This window comes from Condylura cristata, unplaced genomic scaffold, assembly GCF_000260355.1.
Source record: "Condylura cristata isolate star-nosed mole 26May11 unplaced genomic scaffold, ConCri1.0 scaffold00008, whole genome shotgun sequence".
NCBI classification, from domain to species: domain Eukaryota; kingdom Metazoa; phylum Chordata; class Mammalia; order Eulipotyphla; family Talpidae; genus Condylura; species Condylura cristata.
Genome location: NW_004567109.1, coordinates 18385312 through 18405356, shown reverse-complemented (window position 1 = coordinate 18405356; position 20045 = coordinate 18385312). Strand labels below are relative to the sequence as shown.

The 20045-nt window shown below is 33.2% G+C and overlaps 1 protein-coding gene across 1 annotated transcript in view; it reads right to left on the bottom strand.

Moving 5' to 3' along the window:
* The window catches only part of AGO3 (argonaute RISC catalytic component 3), an 84434-nt gene that overhangs the window by 12921 nt on the left and 51468 nt on the right, over window positions 1–20045 (bottom strand). The window contains exons 6-12 of the mRNA XM_004678792.2: window positions 15637–15771; window positions 11543–11630; window positions 11271–11418; window positions 10747–10866; window positions 9554–9676; window positions 9121–9254; window positions 5442–5626 (exon numbers count right to left, since the gene is read on the bottom strand). Coding sequence (XP_004678849.1) covers window positions 5442–5626; window positions 9121–9254; window positions 9554–9676; window positions 10747–10866; window positions 11271–11418; window positions 11543–11630; window positions 15637–15771 — 933 coding nt within the window. The remainder of the gene's footprint in view (window positions 1–5441; window positions 5627–9120; window positions 9255–9553; window positions 9677–10746; window positions 10867–11270; window positions 11419–11542; window positions 11631–15636; window positions 15772–20045) is intronic.

Genomic DNA, 20045 nt, shown 5'->3' with positions numbered 1-20045 from the left:
CCCTCGCCACTCCGGTCATTACAGTTTCCATGAAGGGCTCAGTATACACAACTTCTTATATATAAAACACATGGAAAACATTCTGAAATCAATAATGAGAACATACTTAATATTCTATTTTGCAACTGGTCATTTTCACTTAATAATATAGTATGTTCTGAGCCTTAATATGTAGATTGGCTTTATTATTTGTAACAGCAGCAGTTATTCTGCTTTTAAATGCTATAAGGTGTTTAACAAGTCATATCCTGGAATATTTTTAGCTTGCTCCAGATTTTCATTATTTCAAACAATGTTCTGAATAATATCCCTATACATTTATTTTTGTTTATGTAATATAGTTTCAGGACAAATTCTACAAGTAGAATTGAAGGGTCAGTGGTAAATGTATTTAGCATTTTAATAGATACTGACAAATTGCCTTCCAAAAAGTTTATTCATTAATTCAACAAATAGTTAAAGGACAACTAATATATGCTACTAGCCCTGTGCTGGGCTTTGGATATGTAATGATGAGTTAACCAAAACATTGCTCTTACCCTCACAGAGTTTATAGTCTAGTGAGAGAAATAAACATTAATTAATAACTGCCAAATTTAACTTATAACTGTGAAAGCAACATAAACAAAAGGTAGAAGGTGCTATAAGACAATAAAAGTGAGAGAATTTGACCTTGTCAAAGGGGTTAGGCAAAGCGTCTCCAAAGAAGGGCTGTCTGAACTAAAATTCAAAAGAAGAATGTGCATTGACTTGGTGAAGGGTAGAAGGTGGGTTATGAGAAGCAATACAGGTAGAAGGAAGAGGATGAGCAAAGAGTTCCTGTGGGGAAAAAAGAATATACAGTGAGATGAATCCTGGAGAGGTAGGAAGTCACGGATTTGAACACATAATCCTTGAAAGACTGTCTTAAATATCAATTGCAAAATGAAAAACTACTGAGGTGAGGGTGATAAGGAAGTGAGTAAGTCATACTGTATTTTAAAAAGACCTCACTGGATTTTGATTACAACTGCAACATGTAAAAGGTTTGAAGTCATCACTCCTATCCTAATAGCAAGAAAAAAGCTGAACAAACCGAAAACTAATGCTTTTCTTAGCAACATCAGAGAAATGAGGTTACAGAGCAAACTACTTCCCCCAAAACAGATGAATATGGAGAATCACAGCCAAGATCAGTTTATTGGAAGCAGAAGTCAACACAGCCAATAACTGGTAGGAACAATTACATAGTTGACTACTACAACTTAACAACAAAAACTCTAATTAAAAAATGGCCAAAGGACCATGCACATTGCTCCAAAAAAGACACACAAATGGTCAATAAGCACATGAAAAGATGCTCCACATCATTCATCACTAAGGAAATGCAAACTGAAGTCACCATGAGATACCCTTTCACACCTACTAGCATAGTTATTCTTAATAAAAACTGAAATGACAAGTGTTGGTGAAGTCATGGAGAAATCAGAACTCTTGTGCATTGTTAGTGGGCATGCAAAACGGTGTAGCTGCTAAGGAAAACAGTATGGCAACTGCTCAAAAAACTAAACAGAATTACTGTTTATCCCAAAATTTCACTTCTGGTAAATGAATCTAAAAGAAGTAAAAGGAGGACTAGAACAGATAGCTGTACAATCATGTTCATAGCCTCCTTATTCACAACAGTTCAAAGGTGGAAGTGAGCAAGTATGCAACAATGGACAAATGGGTAAACAAAATATGATGTGGATATATAATGGAATACTATTCAGCCTAAAAAAGGGAGAAAATCTGATACAACCTAAATTAACTTAGAAGATATTATGCTAAATGAAATAAATCAGTCACAAAAGAACAAATACTGTATGATTCATTTAGGTACCTAAATAGTTAAACTTATAGAGACAGCAAATAGAACAGGGGAGTTCAGGGGCTGGGGGAGGGAAGATGAGAATTAGTATTCAGTAAGTATGAAGTTTCAGGAAGGGGTGATAAAAAAGCTCTGGACATGGGTGCAGTGGTGGTGGCAAAACAATGTTAATAATTTAATGCCACTGAACTGAGTACTATATGTAAGAAGGAAAATTCTAAGACTACTAGAAGATAACAGGAAAACAAAACTTAGATCACTTTGGACCTAAAATGAGTTTTTAAAAAAACCACCAAAAGGGCCCTCCCTGGTGGCGCAGCGGGTTAAAGCACAGCACTGAGAATCTAAAGCCGCTTCCTCATGAGTTCAATTCCCGCCTGCCCCGGAGGTGACCACATGGCGTGGCAGACCTCTCCTGACCCGCCCGCTGCTCCCCTCAGCAGTGTATTTCGTTGATCTGCCTGTTCTGCACTCCACTCTGTCTCTAGTGAATTCTCCCACCCAGCACATCTCTGGCCTGTATCCCTGTTCTGTATGCACAAATAAAATAAAATCTTTAAAAAAAAAAAATTAACAATAATGTAATATATAAATAAAATTCTAAAAAAAAAAAAAAGAAAACCACCAAAAACATGATCTGTGGTAGAAAAAATTGGCAAGTGAACTTTATTAAAATTAAAAATTTATGTTCTATTAAAGATGCTGTTAAGAGTGAAAAGACAAGTCACAGACAGGGAGTAAATATTTGCAAGTATATATTTGACAAGGAACTTGCATCCAAAATACACAAAGAACTTTTAAAACCGATCAATAAGAAAATAAACACCCTAGTCAAAAATGGACAAAAACAGCTGGAGCACTCTCCAGTGTGGAAGGATGGCTATGTTAAGGAGAATAATTACTGTGATTTCCAGGGCTTTGTTGAAACTCAGATGCAAGGCCTTCCGGCCAAGCATCTGTGATTTCGAATTTTGGAACATTCATTGGGTCCTGTGGGTGTCATTTTCTTTAGGTTTGAAACAGGAAAGAAGGTATATGTGGATTTCTACAGAAATGATGATTCCATGAAAGATGGTGAGGTGATGAGGAAGGCTGGTTATCTTTCAGAGGGCAAAGTGATGTTGAAGCATAATTTCCCTAGGAATTGTTACTGATTTGTATCCCACATGACGAAACATGAGTATTTGGACTAAGACATAGTTTCATTTCAAATACTATGGGGAAAAAAGGGCCAAAGATTGAAATAGAATGTCACCGAAGACATGACATTAAATAAGCATGTAAAAAGATGTTCAACATTAATTATCATTAACAAATTATAAATTTAAATGACAAACCATTACATACCGACTTGAATGGGTATGTAATGGGTATGTAAAAAAACAAAAACAGAAACAAAAACCCACACAAATAAAAAGCAACAACTGACAATACCAAATGCTGGGGAGAAATCAGAGAAATAGGAACTCTCATTGACTGTTGCTGAGAATACCAAATGGTAACAGCCATTCTGGAAGACAATTTGGCAGTCTTACCATATGATATAGCAATTGTACTCTTAGTTGTTTACCCAATCAAGTTGGAAACTTACATGCACACAAAAACCTGCACAGTAGCATTATTCATAATGCTAAAAACTGAGAACAGTCAGTATGTTCTTCAATAGATAAGTAGATAACAAACTGTAGTACTTCCACAGGAATATTATTCATCGTTATAAAGAAATGACTTACTGAGCCATGAAAGATAAATAGGAACCTTAAAAGCATATTATTAGGCAAAAGAAGCCAATCAGAAAAGGATATATACCAGATGACTCCAACAATGTGACATTTTAGAAAAGGCAAAACTATAGAAAGATGGTGGTCAGGGACCTGAGAGAAGGCGGGAGCGATGACTCGATGGAACAAGGGTATTTTTAGAGCAGTAAAACTATTCTTTGATCCTGCAATAGTGAAATACATGATGTCATGCATTTGTCAAAACCCACATACCTGTACAACACAGAGTAAAACTCAATATAAACTGTGGACAATGATTTACCAATGTCAGTTTATTAAATGTCCCAACTAATTCAACATGCTAATAGTGAAAACTATGTGGAGGGGAGAAATATAGGACTATAGAGTATTTGCTCAATTGTTCTGTACCTGAAAACTGTTATAAAAAACAAACTCCATTTATTAAAAAAAATTTCACTGGAAACCATATAAAGAACGGACCGAGAGTAAAGTAGAAGGAGCGTGGGAAAGAGTAACAGCTCAGAAGTCATGATAATGCCAACTACTTCTCTCACAGCAGTGCATGAAGACTAAATTTATTCAGTTTTGCCGAAAATGGGTACTGTCACTGTTGGTAAAAATAACTCATCACATTTTATATTTCTTTAATGACTAATGAGGCTGAGCATCTTTTCATAAATTAATTGACCATTTGGTTTTCTGTTTTATGTCCTTTGTCTATTTTTTATTTGTTTTCCTTTCCTTGCTGACTTACAAATTCTTTTGTTAAAACCTTTTGTTTTATTGAAACTTTAAAAATATCTTTGGTATTTTATAACCACCATTTAAATCACTGAGTATTATTTTATCAACATACTATAACTTGTTCATTGTATACAACCAATTCTTAGTAGATTTTCTAATATTAGCTATTATAACAATTTTGTGCATAGAAAATTTTCTATCTTATGTAATCTTTCCACTGAACATGTTTTCTTTTGGGAACTGGAAACAGTCTTAGCAGGATAAGAATACATTCTCTTACTTTTAAGGGAAAGGATATTATCAATTTACAATGCCATTAGAAATGTATTAAATACTCGATTCACTACAAACTTAAAATCACTAGATATTAAAATTTGAAAATGCCTGCTAATCTAATAGCATAAAAATTTCCCTATACGTTAATTATTGGTAAAAACCAACACATATTGACTTGTTTTGTTTTTCCTTGAGAAGTTCTAGTTTTTATTCTTTGTTCATTTATCTAAAAGATGCAGTAATTTTTTCTCTCTGAACATAACAAACCTATATGAAAATTTTAACTAATAAAAACCCAGCCTTTTGTTTTCTCCAATTGCTACAATTATTTTTCATTCTATTGGTTTTTTCTGAATTTTAGTTAAACATATGTAAATGTATTTACTCCTTACAACTGCCCTGCATGGGTTAGGATTATTAGCATGCTACATTTGCAGTGAGGGGGTCCAAGACTTGTAAGGTTAAGTAATTTAGATAGCAGAGGTAGTACTCCTGGGGGTACTTGGTATTAACTAGCAGAGTTTAGCTCCTATGTGTGATTTTTAACCACTGCATTACACTTACACTCAAATAATCTTAATAATTTTTAATAGTTCTTCCCTTAACCATTATTTTGTAATGCTTCCTCTACTGAAATTCTTTTCATAGGGTCTCTTTTCAGTTTCGTTTGCTCTATTGATCTGTCTTTTTAAAGTAATAATACATTTATGGCCATACATATAGCTACAAGATGTTTTATTGATGTTTTAAACTTTTACAATATTATATTAGCACAATTCTAAAAGGAATGTCAAGTATTTGGAGAAAATGCTATCTGATGATTTCCTTACCATACACCGGTGTCTTCCCTGGCAGGATGACGATAATGAGCTGCAGCCCTGAGTAGGTGTTCTTGAGATGCCGGAACATGGGCTCCACGCTGTCTGCCCCTTGTGCGTATTTGCAGAAGCAAGGCTGACCCTGGATGGGCATCCCTGCATCCTTGGAAATCTTCCGCAGCTGGTCTGTGAAACCCCTAGAAGGAAAATCACTAAAAATAAAAACTGTTTGGTCATAAATATCTACAAACTAGTAAAGGAAAGTTGGGAAAAGGCTAGTGGAAAATTAAACCAAGACTTGTGAACTTCACTTGTGAAGAGTGCTCTAGACTACTGATGCTGATTAAGGCAACAATGGTCAGTAATCATTTTGCAAACTATGAACATTACTATATAGTTATGTGGTATTTTATATTATAGTTTACAAAGAGCATTAGTAATAGAGTATGTTGGTTAAGAGCTTAGCGCGAGTGTTAGCACTATAGTTCACTAATCCTAGTTTAGTTATTTCCTAGCTACAAAATTTCAGAAAATTTTTTTACTTTGCCTCATCTGTAAAACAATTACCTCCATTGTAGAGTTGGTGTAAAGCTTAAATGAGATCATTAAAGTCTTAGCGCACTGCCTATGATAGGGTATAAGCTTGAAATATCTTAGCTATTATATATTTTCTAATTTGAGCTTCATACGATTCATAAGAAAATGCTTAGGTTAGGTATTTTCCCAATTTAAAAACAAGGAAATATTTCAGGGATATTAAGTATTTGGTCAAAGTCAAATGGCTGGATAAATGGCAGAGAGAGAAATATGACCTAACCCAGACTTTCTTTCCATCATATCACCTATCTCAAACTAGGAGAACAGGAAAGATTGTGTCTTTGAGGGGGAATATAGATACACAATTTCTATAAGTTTTAAATGAAAACATTTAAAAACTAAAAAAGTAGGAAGAACTTTTTTTATTATTATTTATTTTATTTTATTTTTATTTTATTTATTTATTTATTTATTTTATTTTATTTTTTTAAAATTTTTTTAAAGATTTATTTATTTATTCATATAGAACTGGGGTACAGGCCAGAGATGCGGAGGGTGAAAGGATTCACCAGAGACAGAGTGGGGTGCAGAACAGGCAGATCGACGAAGTACTGCTGAGGCAAGCAGCGGGCGGGCCAGGAGAGGTCTGCCACGCCATGTGGTCTCCTCCGGGGGCAGGCGGGAATCGAACTCATGCAGAAGTGGCTTAAGCTTCTCAGTGCAGTGCTTTAACCCGCTGCGCCACCAGGGAGGGCCAGGAAGAACTTTTATGTACTTTTATTCCACATTGAAAAAAACAAAAACAAAAACAAAAGACCAATGATTTCATATTTAAATAAAATGACACTGTGGGTTAATAAAAACTTTACTTGTTTTTAAAACAAATATGGTTTTAAGTCAAAGATCTGAGTTGTCTTTGCTCAAAAACATTTTGATTCCCTCAGGACAGAGACCTGTAGGGATTCCCTTCTTTTTTCCCTTACTAATGTGTAATTCAGGAGGTATGTTGTTGAATCTTGTCAGTCATCCTGAACAAGAACTGTAGCCTAGTGATTCTGTAACTTCTATCTACCCATGAATAACAAATGTAAAATGAAAAGATGAACTCTAAGTGTGATGAATAACTGAGGTATTTTCTTTGGTTGTTCTCTGGAGGTCAAGTAAGATAACTTATAGTAAACTATTCTTATAACATCTTATTTGAAAGAAGGGGTATTAAAAACTTTGGAGAAAAAAATGTGCTAAGTGATCATTAAGATCACTTAGAGATTTGTAGTTAACAAAAAGTAATGTACAGAATTAAATATATATGCATTTTATTTCTTACATGAAGGAGGCAAGGCAAATTCTGAATTGACTGGGGTAAATTTTCTATACTACTCAATAATCATTTATTATAAGCATAGATGCTATTGGGTCTATTGGCTGAGATTTAAATTAGACAATAATTAAGAAAATGAGACTCTAGAGAAAGATAAGAAATTTATACAAATAAATTTTAACACAATTTTATTTTATACAGAAAATGACAAGTGCAAACAGAGGACAGTGATAAAATAGTATGTTACCAGAGATTACTTCTAGCATAGCTAGGCACAGAAGATTGGATATTATTCACGTGGGGAGAGAAAGGAAGCCCATCAGTAAAAAGAGAATGAGTAGAAATGGAAAAAAGTACAGTAAACTAGGAATAGTGTTTCCATTTAGTTGCCCAGAAATCTGAACATAGAGAAAGGACCTATCCTAATCAGCACGGGAGACAGGTATTTATCAATTCTAACAGTGTCTTCGCAGCCACTTATTTACTTATTATTATCTTAAAAATAAATATATTTTTCTACCTGAAAAAAAAAAAACCTAAATGGATGAGAACAAGCAGAAATAAGCAGTTGGTTAATATTAGAAGTGTTTTGGGTCCTTATTTAGAAGTTCGATGATTTTACTTTTTGACCAAAATATGCTATTACAACTTAACTTGTTTATATCAATAATCTTATGGCAAAATTGTTGTTTTACTTAAAGTTGGAATTACCAAGAAAATATCAATGACATTAAGTGAGAATTTACTGTACATATGTTTTTTTCATATAATGCACACCTATGATGAAAATTTAATTTATAATTAGACATAGTAAGAGACTGGTAACAATAAAATAGAACCATTACAACACACTGTAATAAAAATTATATGAATATGGTCTCTTTCTCTTAAAAAAATCTTATTATACATATGATAATTGCACTGCACTGATAAGGAATAACTAAAACCTCAGAAAGTGAAACCATGGACAAGCCTAAAAGTTCTGGAGGGTAGTTACAAGTGGAGCTGGTACTTTTTCACGACAACATGGCACTTTAACAAAGTGACAGTAAAAGCCCTTAGACAGCCCAAAGACCTGAAGGCTCCAGAGAAGAGATAAAAAAGAAAAGCAGCAGAGCTGATAAAATGAACCAGAGAGGCAAGAGTGGAGAAGCTGTCCAGAAGGTGGTCAATCTAATGCCATATAAATTTGGGGAAAATAATGGCTTAGAAGAGGCCATTAAAACTGATAAACACTAGAGACCTTGTAGGAACTAGCTTCAGCAGAGAACTATGTACTTCAAGGAAGGGAGAGAATGGAACTCTGAGAGAATAAATTATGTAAGCTGAAAACTGAAGATTTTTTGGTTTGTTTTAAATTTAAACAAATGTTGTGGAAAAGAATCTGAGGACAGATGGAAGTCACATGTTGGGATGGAAGAAGTAGAAATGGGGAGTATAACCACTCTTTCAAGAAATTCAATTGCAAAATAAAAAGTTTATGTAACCTTCACCTAATAGGTAGGTCTTATTAGCTAATAGCTATTTTAAAAAGTTAAAAACAAAGACATAATGAGATTAAACAGATTATGTATAGCACTAAAGCTAGGAAGAGAAACATATTTGCCATCAAGAAATCACTGATATTCCTGCTATGCCCCCACAATAAACTTTTAGGATGCCTAAAAGAATCAACCAATGACATCACCATAATTAACAAATTCAAGAATCTTCAATGCTTAAATAAACTCCATATTCAGGCAACACTGGTTAAACATTGTCTGATTAATTTAAACATGAAATACAAAATCTAAACACAAGAGGTACTAAAGCCAAATTAATGACAGGACTTACTTGAGTATTTCTTCTCTGCACTGCCTCTGTGTGGCAAAACAAGCTATAGCCCACATTTTTATTTCAACTCCTGTGTGGAATTGTTTCCCTCTCATATCCCATACTCCATGGCTTGGTGTTGCTACTGTCCGATTCTACAGAAAAAGGTGGAAGAGAAAGAACAAGAAAAAAAATTACAATTTTAGTAGCTAAAAAAACATTTTGTTGAGCTGATAAAGATCTGTTTACATATACCAGGTTGTTCTAAATCAATATTGTTTATAACAGAAAAATAAAAATCCTACTAAAATAAACTCAAGCAAAGGTTTCACCTTGAAACCAAAGAAAACTGTTGGAACAATATACCATTTTCTAAATTCCAACGTGGCTCTGATGCCCTTTTTTCCACACAGAGGTACTGTACATCTACAGGTAAGAATCTCAAGAGGCTTACCCGGCCCCCATACTGCAACATAGGTGCTGGAAGTACACGTCCCGTCACATGAGCCATTTCATCCCGAACTTTAAACTGAAACTCCTGAACAAATGGATCTGTTTCATAATTTGCACTTCTTACCTGACAACAGAAAAGGTTTGCAATTACTTTCAAAATTCCCAATTCTCCTACTGGACTCAATGAAATCCCTTGTTCTTTTTCTTCATTATATCAATAATTATTCACAACAGGTCTAATTAATGGTGCCCAAACTGCAGGATGTATGTGAGCCATTTGACAATTTACAGAAAATTTTAGTGTGTTATGTTGAATAATAAGAAATTTCAATTATTTATGATGAATGCAAATGACAACTGAATTCAATATATTTTGGGGAGGGTGACCCAAACATTATGAGAAATATCTGAACTAAAAAAGGGTAAGAACCTCTAATTATAGACTCCAGATAAGATGCTATTAAAGTTTATCTAATGTAGACTTTGATAATAATTTTGGTAAATCCTAAGGCTTTCCCACGATTACCTGATTTATAATTATAAATTTCGAAGGATAGTGTGATGATCAAGGCAGGAACTCTAGAATCAGAACATACATGGATTCCAATTCTGTCATTTGCTCAGCTATCTGGATTTAGGCTACTTTTTAGCCTTTTTTTTTTTTTTTTACAAGTTTAGAGTTGTATCCTCTATAAAAATGAAGATTATACAAAATCTACTTTTTTAACCATAAGGTTATCATGAAAATTAACTATAAAGCATTTAGTACCACACACATCACAATCAAGTCCTGGTAAATAGTGCTTGTTATTTTTTATTATTGGCAATAAGGTATGTGCTCACAGGGACATGGTGTTTTAGTAATTTACACTCAAATGGCTTTATTTCCCATTTCTTTTTTTTTAATAAAGATTTACTTACTTATGCACAACAGAACTGAGGCACAGGCCAGAGATGCGGGGGTGAGAGGATTCGCCAGACAGAGGGGGAGCATAACAGGCAGACTGACTGTTGGAGGGGGTAGGGGAAAGCATCTGGTGGGTCAGGAGAGGTCTGCTACACCATGTGGGTCACCTCCCTGGCTGGGGATCCAATTCGTGCTGCAGTGGCTATGGACAGCTTCACAGTGCTTCTTTAACTGATGCACCACCAGGGAGGGTCCCGTTATTTCCCACTTCTAGGGTAGGTACTAACCAGCCGGCTAATTTCTTCTTGTCTGTCTGGAGCAGATCTTGCTGTGGCTTTGATCATGGTGGAAGTCTGATTGTCTGTGAGCTTCTTGATACATCGCTGTCCTGCCACGATATTACAGACCTACAAATGAAAAACAGTTTTGTTGGAGATGTATGGGTCTTTTTTTAAATTCTCAGTGTTACTTACATGTGAAATTATAACTTAAAATCTATTTGCTAAACTGCTTTAAAAAAAAACATGCTAAGTAAAAAAATAATAGACAATATTGCTTTCCAGTATGATTACGACTAGGTTGAAATATGAGTAAGTATACTAAAATTCTAACAGTGGTTACATTAGAATAGTAGTATTGTGGATGATTTTTTTCTGATTATTATTTCAATATCAACAATTTTGAATAAATTAAAATTTAAAAACAGTTCAAACTCCAAAATAAATGTGAGATTATGAGGTAAACTACAGGCCATAATAGACCTCAGAATTATAAGAGGATACTAATATAATAAGCAGCCTGAACACATTACTTCTAGTGGCAGGTAGGTATGTTTCTGCTCCTGCCCCACTTGCAGACAGGGAAGATGTGGGTACTTCAGCTGAAGAGTGTATTTTTCTCTGAAATACTGTGCTACTGTTCTCTCCACAGTTTGGCCATTTTCTAACTGTAAAGGAAAGCTGAAAGAAAAAAATAGACATTAACCACCCTCATCTCATTATGAGTCAGCAAAACTCCTAATCCACTAACTAGAACAAGCTGCCTCACATCATCTCTGCTCTGATAAATACCAGCTTTTCTTACGTTTGGTGACTGGCAGGCCTTCTTGTTACATTACAAACACGGTATTTCCGTCTCATTGTTCCACAATGAGTCACTTCAACCTTCAAACCTGTTCCCAACAAGAAAAACTGAGGTTATAAAACTGTCATGTGCAAAATGTTTATAGTTATAAAGCCTGTTTAGTACTTTAAAAACTCAAATTATAAGTATACAGAAAATCTGTGATACAGAATATGGGATATTAAACAAAGATTTAATCTAAAACATTGCTAGTAATGGTTACAATCATGATAACTTAAACTCTATACCTTGTCCTATCCTATCAAACTCTCCATATTAAAAAACAGACATTGTAATTTCAGTCTGTAGGTCAAAGGACAAAAATTCTCAATAAACTAAAAAAAACCCTGTTTATAATAAATTCAATATTTACACCAGGAGAGGAGAAGATAAATAAAAGTGGGGTTGCATAATTTTAAAGATATTCTATAATCTTCCAACTATGTGATCTTTCAATAGCCCAGTCATCACATACTGACTGAAGATCAGGATTTCCTGAAGCCCAAGAAGAATTCCTTTGAAATGTTTTAAGGCATTAAAAAAATATCAAAAACAGAAACAAACCCAAGCCTCTTTAATAAAACTGGAGTGATAATTTTGCTCAGGTATCATACACTGATACAGCTCTCCTACTATTGCTAATTAGAAGTCAAATGCTACTAAAAATAATTCCTAGAGCAGGTGAGCTCTACTTTCTCATGGAAATGCTTGATATTTCTGAGAATGATGAAAGCAAAAGATTGAGAAAAATACACTTACAAAATTTTGTATACGATTTTAGATATTCCTGGATCTTTGCAGTTCATCTGCAGACACTAAGGGTTTGAGGATCCAGGTCTATGTTAGAAAGTGAGCCAATGGGTTTGTAAATCACTGTGAAATATTTTGAGATAAATTTTCTTAAGTAGTACTGTCCAACAGAAATTTCTGAGCTGATAGAATGTTCTATATCTACGCTAATATGGGGAACCACAACCAATATGTATTACTGAGCACATGAAATGTGGCCAGTGTGTCTGAGAACCTGAAACTTTATCTAATTTACATTTAAATAACTACTTGTGGTAGTGGCTACTGTATTGGTCAATGCAGTCTTATAGCTATCTAAAGAAGAGTTAACAGACACAATAGCTATTGGTAACATAAACAACTCCATTTCAATAGCAGAGATCCCCCAAAAGAATAAATATCTAAAGAGGGGTCGATTGAGGGTCATTTTTTGTTCTTTAGTATTTATGGTTATTGTTTTTAAAATTATTTCCCTTTTATATTTGTGGTCTCTATACTGAAGTGATTTTCAACTTTGGGCATTTTGCCCTTAGGGAACATTTGGTAATGTCTGTAGCCATTTCTGATCATGATGATTGAAGCAGTACTATTGAATCTAGTGGATATTACATTTAGGGGTGCTTGGATCCAGGGACACTACTAAATATCCTAAAATACTACAGTACTACCTCCCACCCCCAAGCACAACAAAGAATTATCCAGCCCAAAACATCAATAGTGCCAAGGTTGGAAAACTTATACTAGAGCCTATTTTCCTGTCTAGTAGTATAACTGCAATTCCAAGCACAAAATTCATTCACAGGAATATTTTCTCCTGACAGAACAACATAAATTAACATGCTAAATGGATACAGTGTCACTGTGCCAGGATGACGAGGGCTTTTCTTGAGGAGAACTCCTAATTGAATCTGTGAGAAAGTTTTTAATAGTAACTGTCTTTATGAAACTAAAATTTTAGACCAATTAAAGTATTTACTATGCCTCTATACTGAAAAGGAGACCAAAATTATATGTGTGGGGAAAATAACAGAAAAATTTAGAACAAATTTCTGTTATCTACATCGCTTAAATTAAACACATAATAATGTTCTATAAATTTTAAATACCAACATAAATTGATAATTTTATATATATGGTACTTTCTACCACACATGTCAGCCAAAATTTCTGCTGTTTATGATGAATTATTAGACAAGAAACTACCCTAAAGTTGTCATTAAATATTCAGGAAAAATTTCAATGGAAACCAAGTGAATATACTAAGGAAATTTATTAATTTTCAGTTATCATCAAATTCCTGATGTAAGCTAAAAATTAAACCCAATATATAGGACGGCACACCTAACTTTGATTCTCTTCAGTTACTTTAGCAGGAATACATGATGTACTTAAAATATCCCTCTTAAATAAAAATCTTGGCTTTGAGTGGAAGAAAATTAGATTCAACTTAGGTTTTTTCTATCCCAAATCTGGGGGCACAGGTGCCTAAAAACTAGACCCAAATCCAGGGATTAGCAAAAAGTTGAAATTAAAAAAGAAATGGACTAGATAATTCTCTGCCCAGGACCCTCCCCAAACCCACCATTCAACCAAAAAAAGTTTTTGCCTTTAATAAATCAAAAATTTAACCTATAAACTTGGTTTTACCTTCACTATAACATCAACTTTATAATGCTTTCTAGTCATTTTTTCAGTCATTTCTTTGGGCCCCTGAGCAGATGAAGTTAAGATCGATCCATGCTCTTCGGGCAGCAGCTGAATCCTTGTTCTGTACATCTTGTATTTTCTGTGATAGAGTGGTGATATGAGTTGATTGCATAGTTACCGCAAAATAATGTAAATGATTCATGATATCAGAGGTGGTAACTAAGAAGCAACTCCACTGGAAACCATGGCATTTAGATGATCACATATTAATGGTGGGTAATGCACTACCTCCCCACAATGCTAACTGTGCAGTTCATACAGATTATGAAAGGACAATGGTATGGTTGCAAAAACAGTAATATATAACATTTTTTATTTTTACTACTTAACTTGAGATAAATGGATGCTTATTTTCAAAAAAGGAAAGACTGAGTGTTTATTACAGTGACTATCTTTCTCCTAGTTACTGTGTGGCATAGAATCACTGATTACTGGAGTAAGCAGGATATATTCAGCAACTCCAAGTTGGGGAACTGAAAGATGTTCAGTGAATAAACTTTAATGCTTTATTCAAACCACAATCTGAAAATTATCTTAAAAAAAAGTAAAACAAAATAAAACAATTATTTCTGACTTTTTAAGATCTAACAATTTATACTACTTATTCTATTTAGAAAATATCTAATTTTCTTCAATTCTAAATAATATAAAGAGCTGAATCTACTGGAGTCACATTTTACATAACAATTAGGTTCTAGAGTGATGAACAAGGTGAGAATTTTAGGTAATGAAAATTATTTCAGAAAAATCCCTTAAATTGCTGACAAAATACAGCATATATGAATATCTATGTGTGTTTGTGTGTGTGTGTGACACTATACACACACACACACACATATATATATCTGCTAATGTATACAGGAATGTACCTATATATAAAGAACAAATATGTACAAAATATAAATTTTGAAACACTATTACAATAATTATTTTCTTTTTGGAAGACCACATAGAGATTACTTATTACCGTAAACTGTACATATAATACACATTTTGGCAACTAACTAAAATAGTTGAGATCAATTATCAAGTGTATAGTACACATGAAGTAACTATATTCTAACTCCAGAACAACACATGAAACTGGCTAGCCCCATATCCAGAAATTTTCAAAGTAACAAAATATTCTGCCATCATTTTAGAAAAATAAGGAAGTAGTTAGAATATGTTCAAAGAATGACTCTAATTCTGAAGTAACATTTTTGGAGTAAACTTTCTACTTTTAACAGTATTTTGACAGATGCATTTTCCCATAAGATACTTATATACCTTCAGTTAATAGGGAAAATAATTGACAAAAAAAATGATCTGGTAATAGGGAAAATAATTGACAAAAAAATGATCTGGTATTGCTATTAATTCTACTACTTGGCATTCCTTTCATTCAAACTCTGCCTAAAATGTTATGGTGATGAATTTAATGTAAGGTTTTATAATTGATCTGAATTCTTACTGGTGATGTTACATGAACAGATTTTAATTACGAAAAATGTTTCAATAAAAGTTTGTTACATCCATGCATTTTATTGTTAAGTTGTTCTAAATGCTAATTAATTCACCTTTTATCTCTTTGGTGAATTTTACCCGATGAGAATCAGTCAGAGGTCTTGGTTGCTCATCAATATTATGAATGTCAAGAACTTCACACATGAATTGAATTACAGGTTGTGCTTTATAGAAGGCAGTGGCAGAAACTAAGAAGAAAAACACAAATTGTACAAATTAATTTTTTCCTTAAAAAACTCTGAAACAGTTTATCAGGCTATCTCACAACTAACTTAATTACACCACAAAGTTAAAACCACTCTTCATGTACACGTAACTAACTTAAAAATATTACCCAAACTAAGCAATATCAATTTTAATTCCATTTTACTGAAAGATATGCAGAAGTACAGAAAAGACAGATACTACAGTTTTTTTTATTATCTCCACCATCAGCAAATGATTCATTCCTTATAAATACAGAGACGTTTTCTGGATAGGAAACAAGACCTGTATGGGGATAAAGAAAGCCAGAGCAGGATCCTCAGCAGCTGAAGAGGTTAGCTACTGTTTCTCAAATCTTTCTATGCCACCCTAGAGTGTTGCAGTGACAGGTTCACTGTCTGGCAGATTTTAGAATACAGTGATATTATATGTCACTGGTGTTAATCTAAGCTATAGGTAGTACATTTAAGGGGTATCTGGCCAATGTTATTGAGCTACAGTTGGCAGTTTTTTTTTTATTACAAAAGTTTATTTTTACATAATTTTGTACATTTTTTAGTTGGCAGTTTTTTAATAGTGAACCAGCATAATATCTTAATCTCAGGTTCTGGAACTGGAAGTTTCGCTAGTGGTTAGTAGGTCTACATCACTCATTTCTTTAACTCATACTTACTACTATTGTGCTATAAAGGCTCTGGAGAGATGGTGAAAAATAAAACCAAAAGAGACAAAAGCTATTTTTCTATTTAAAAAACATGCCCATAACCTGCTGAACTAAGTGTTAACATTTTATGTGGTGCTCTTTCTTTCCATCTCCTTCAATTAGAATTAAATGTACTTCATAAAAAGTCCCTCACCTCTAGATAGTTATGAAGGCTTTAAGAGTATCTTCACATATGTGTGGGTGAGGCTACTGGTATATTTTATTTATTTCTCTTTCACTTTATCTTTAAAATTTCATTTTAAATAGTGAGCACATATTACTTTTTCTTTATTCTAGAAATAATATATGATTGAAATCTCAAAGAAAAATTTGAAACAACAGAGTAAGTACAGAGTTAAAAACTCCTTCTGGTCTCAATTCTACCCCTTCAAGTATCTTTAAGAACTAAAGAATCAGAGGGGGAGAGGGTGTGGGCGTTGGGGGGGAGAGGGTAAGGATTCACCAGAGACAGACTGGGGAGCAGAACAGGTGGATCTACTGAAATATACTAATACACTACTGAGGGGGAGCAGCAGGCAAGACAGGAAAGGTCTGCTGCACCATGTGGCATCACCTCCCTGGCCAGGGATTGAACTTGTGCTGCAGTGGCTGCAGATAGCTTCATAGAGCTGTGCTTTAACCTGGTGTGCAACAGGAAGGACCCTATTATCATTCTTTAAGTATGTCTTAGAGAGCTTTCCAAGTCAGTAACATTCTTCTGAATGGTCTCTTATTTTATAACATGAGTGGTAAGAAAAATTAGGTGCATAAATTCTGTCTTACTTTCAAAGGACACACATTAGAAATATGATTTTGAATTTTGATTTTTTTCTCATGATATATCTTAGAACTAGATTTACTAACATGGAACCATATCAACTCTTTAGTTTCTTAATTTCTTAAAATATATGATGAGTAACATCCTTATTTTGGCTTTCTCTTGTCTTTTCACTGAATCAGTAACTACTAAATTCATAACTAATGTCTTATACTACAGAGCCCTAACTACTAAACAAGCATTCTTTATTTATTTAAATTAACATTTTCTATTATTTTTTTCTACTGTTTCTCCCACTATGTGTCTAATAATTTACTATTTACCATTTTCTCTATGGAAATATATGCATTTGAAGTGAAAATTAAAGTCAGTAATAAAAACTTTTAGAAAAGATAGGTTGAGATCTGTTTCTCTACTCCTTGGTTGAATTCTTAACATTTTATAATATGTATCTCTAAATGTCTGTATCTATGTAGATATATGCATTTTATTCCTTCTTCCCCTTTCATAAACTAGGAAATTTTTACTGAAAAAGTAATGTTTACATCTAAATATCCACATAATAAAGAAATAAACATATAATCATTTCCATAGGTGATGGCCCCTAAAAGCATTAGATAAAATTCAGCACCATAACTAATACTCTTATGTACAAGGACTTAAGGGAATATCCTTTCTTTGATACACATTAATTGCCAAAAATTATAGCAAATTCAATCTTAATTAATAGGATGTTCCAGCTAGCACAATTAATAGAAATAAGAGGTAAAATAACTGGAAGGCAAGAAATGAAATCATCGTTCTTCACAATTCAATTGTCTATACAGAAAACAGTAAAATCTACAAATAAACCATAGGATGTAAGAACTCAGCAACATTGATAGATTTAAGATTAACATACAAAGATAAATTTCATTTTTATATGTGAGCAACCAAGTTAAAATGTAATTTTAAAAAGACACTTCTTAATATCACAGAAAAAACAAAGTACTTGGCATGACAATACAAAAGATGTATAGAAATAATAAGTACTTATATTATTGAAATTATAAAAAAATGAAATAGAATATACCCTATTCACGCAAATTGTCTACAAATCATCCTGCAAATTCAAAGCATTTCCACTTAAAATGCCAGTAAAATATAAGCTCAACCTCTGGAACTTAAGAAGTTGATGTCAAAATTAACACAAGCAATTGTTTAGACACTAAAATAAATAAGAGCAATGAAACAAGAACTGCCATGACAATTTTTAAGAATCAGGTCTACCCTATCATGCACCAAGATTTATTATCTACTCAACTGAAGAAACTGGGGATAAATACACAGACCAACAAAATAGACTTGAAAGCCTACCTCATACATAGACAAAAACAAACATCTATTCAAAGAACTAACTAGGAAAAGAAAAACATCTAGAAGAAAATATAAAATAGCCTTATGAAATTAAAGGTACTAAAGAAACTAATAACTATTAAATTGTAAGACAAAAGATACTATAAACAAATATTTAAAAAACCCAACAACTTACCAAGCTATAGATTGGTAAAGTTATATGGAATATAGATAACAAATGATTAAAATATAGAGAATTTAATGAGTTCCTATAAACCAAAATAAAGCAATAAAAGCAACAAAGAGTACAAGTATGCATTTCATAGGGGAAAATCTAAATGTCAAAAACATAAAATTACATAAATTATTTGAAATAAGGAAGTTAATTAAAAAAACCCCAGAATACTGAGCTATCATTTTATACCAATCAAGATGGGCAATTAAAAAAAAATCAAGATCAGTAGCATGAACTAATTAGCAATGGTGGCAGAAAAGTTCTTATATAGGTGTAGGAATATAAACTGATAGGAGAGCAAATAGTAGTATCTACTAAATATGAAAATAATTTTTCAACCCAGCATTTATATAACACTAGAAAAATATGCTAGAAAAATTCCATATGTGCAAAAGAATATTTACAGTAACACTTTTAATAGTAAAATGAATGAAAACAACCTAAATCTCCATCAACAGAATTGATTTGTGGTCTATTCACATAATCAAAACTAATGGTAAAGTGCTAAAATTCTGACAAAAGAACTTAAGAATGCAGAGATTTAGTTGGCAGAGTTTGGTATATAAATCATCAATTAGACTACCAGTATTTAGAAGTGTATAATATAGACTTAAGGAAACTTTATTTTTACCAAAATAGACCAGACCTGCAAATTCCAATGGATAGTATTTTAATTCATGAACATAGTATATCATAGAATTTATTAAAGTCATTTAAAATAAATTTCAATGAGGTTGTAATATACTCAATGAGGTTGTAATATACTAACTTTAAATAAATTAACAATAGACATTTTTGTTGCTTGTTGAAAATGCATCTATTCATTTTTGTTACTTATTAACTGTTGCATTTTTTTTTAAGATTTATTTATTTATGCTTACAGAACTGGGGTACAGGCCAGAGGTGTGGTGGGTGTGAAGATTCACCAGAGACAGTGGGCCAAGAACAGGCAGGTTGACAAAGTACCCTTACCAGGGTAGCAGTGGGCAGATCAGTAGAGGTCTGCCATGCCATGTGGGTCAGTCCCAGGCAGGGGATCGAACTCATGCTGCAGTGGCTTTGGAGCGCTTCATAACCCATTGCACTGTTAGGGAGAGCCCGTGTTTTTTTTTCTTAACCAGGCTTATTTTCTACTTTTCATGGGTAGCAATATTGGAATAATAATTAAAAAAAAGGTTTGGACTAGTACAACCACTATGGAAAACTG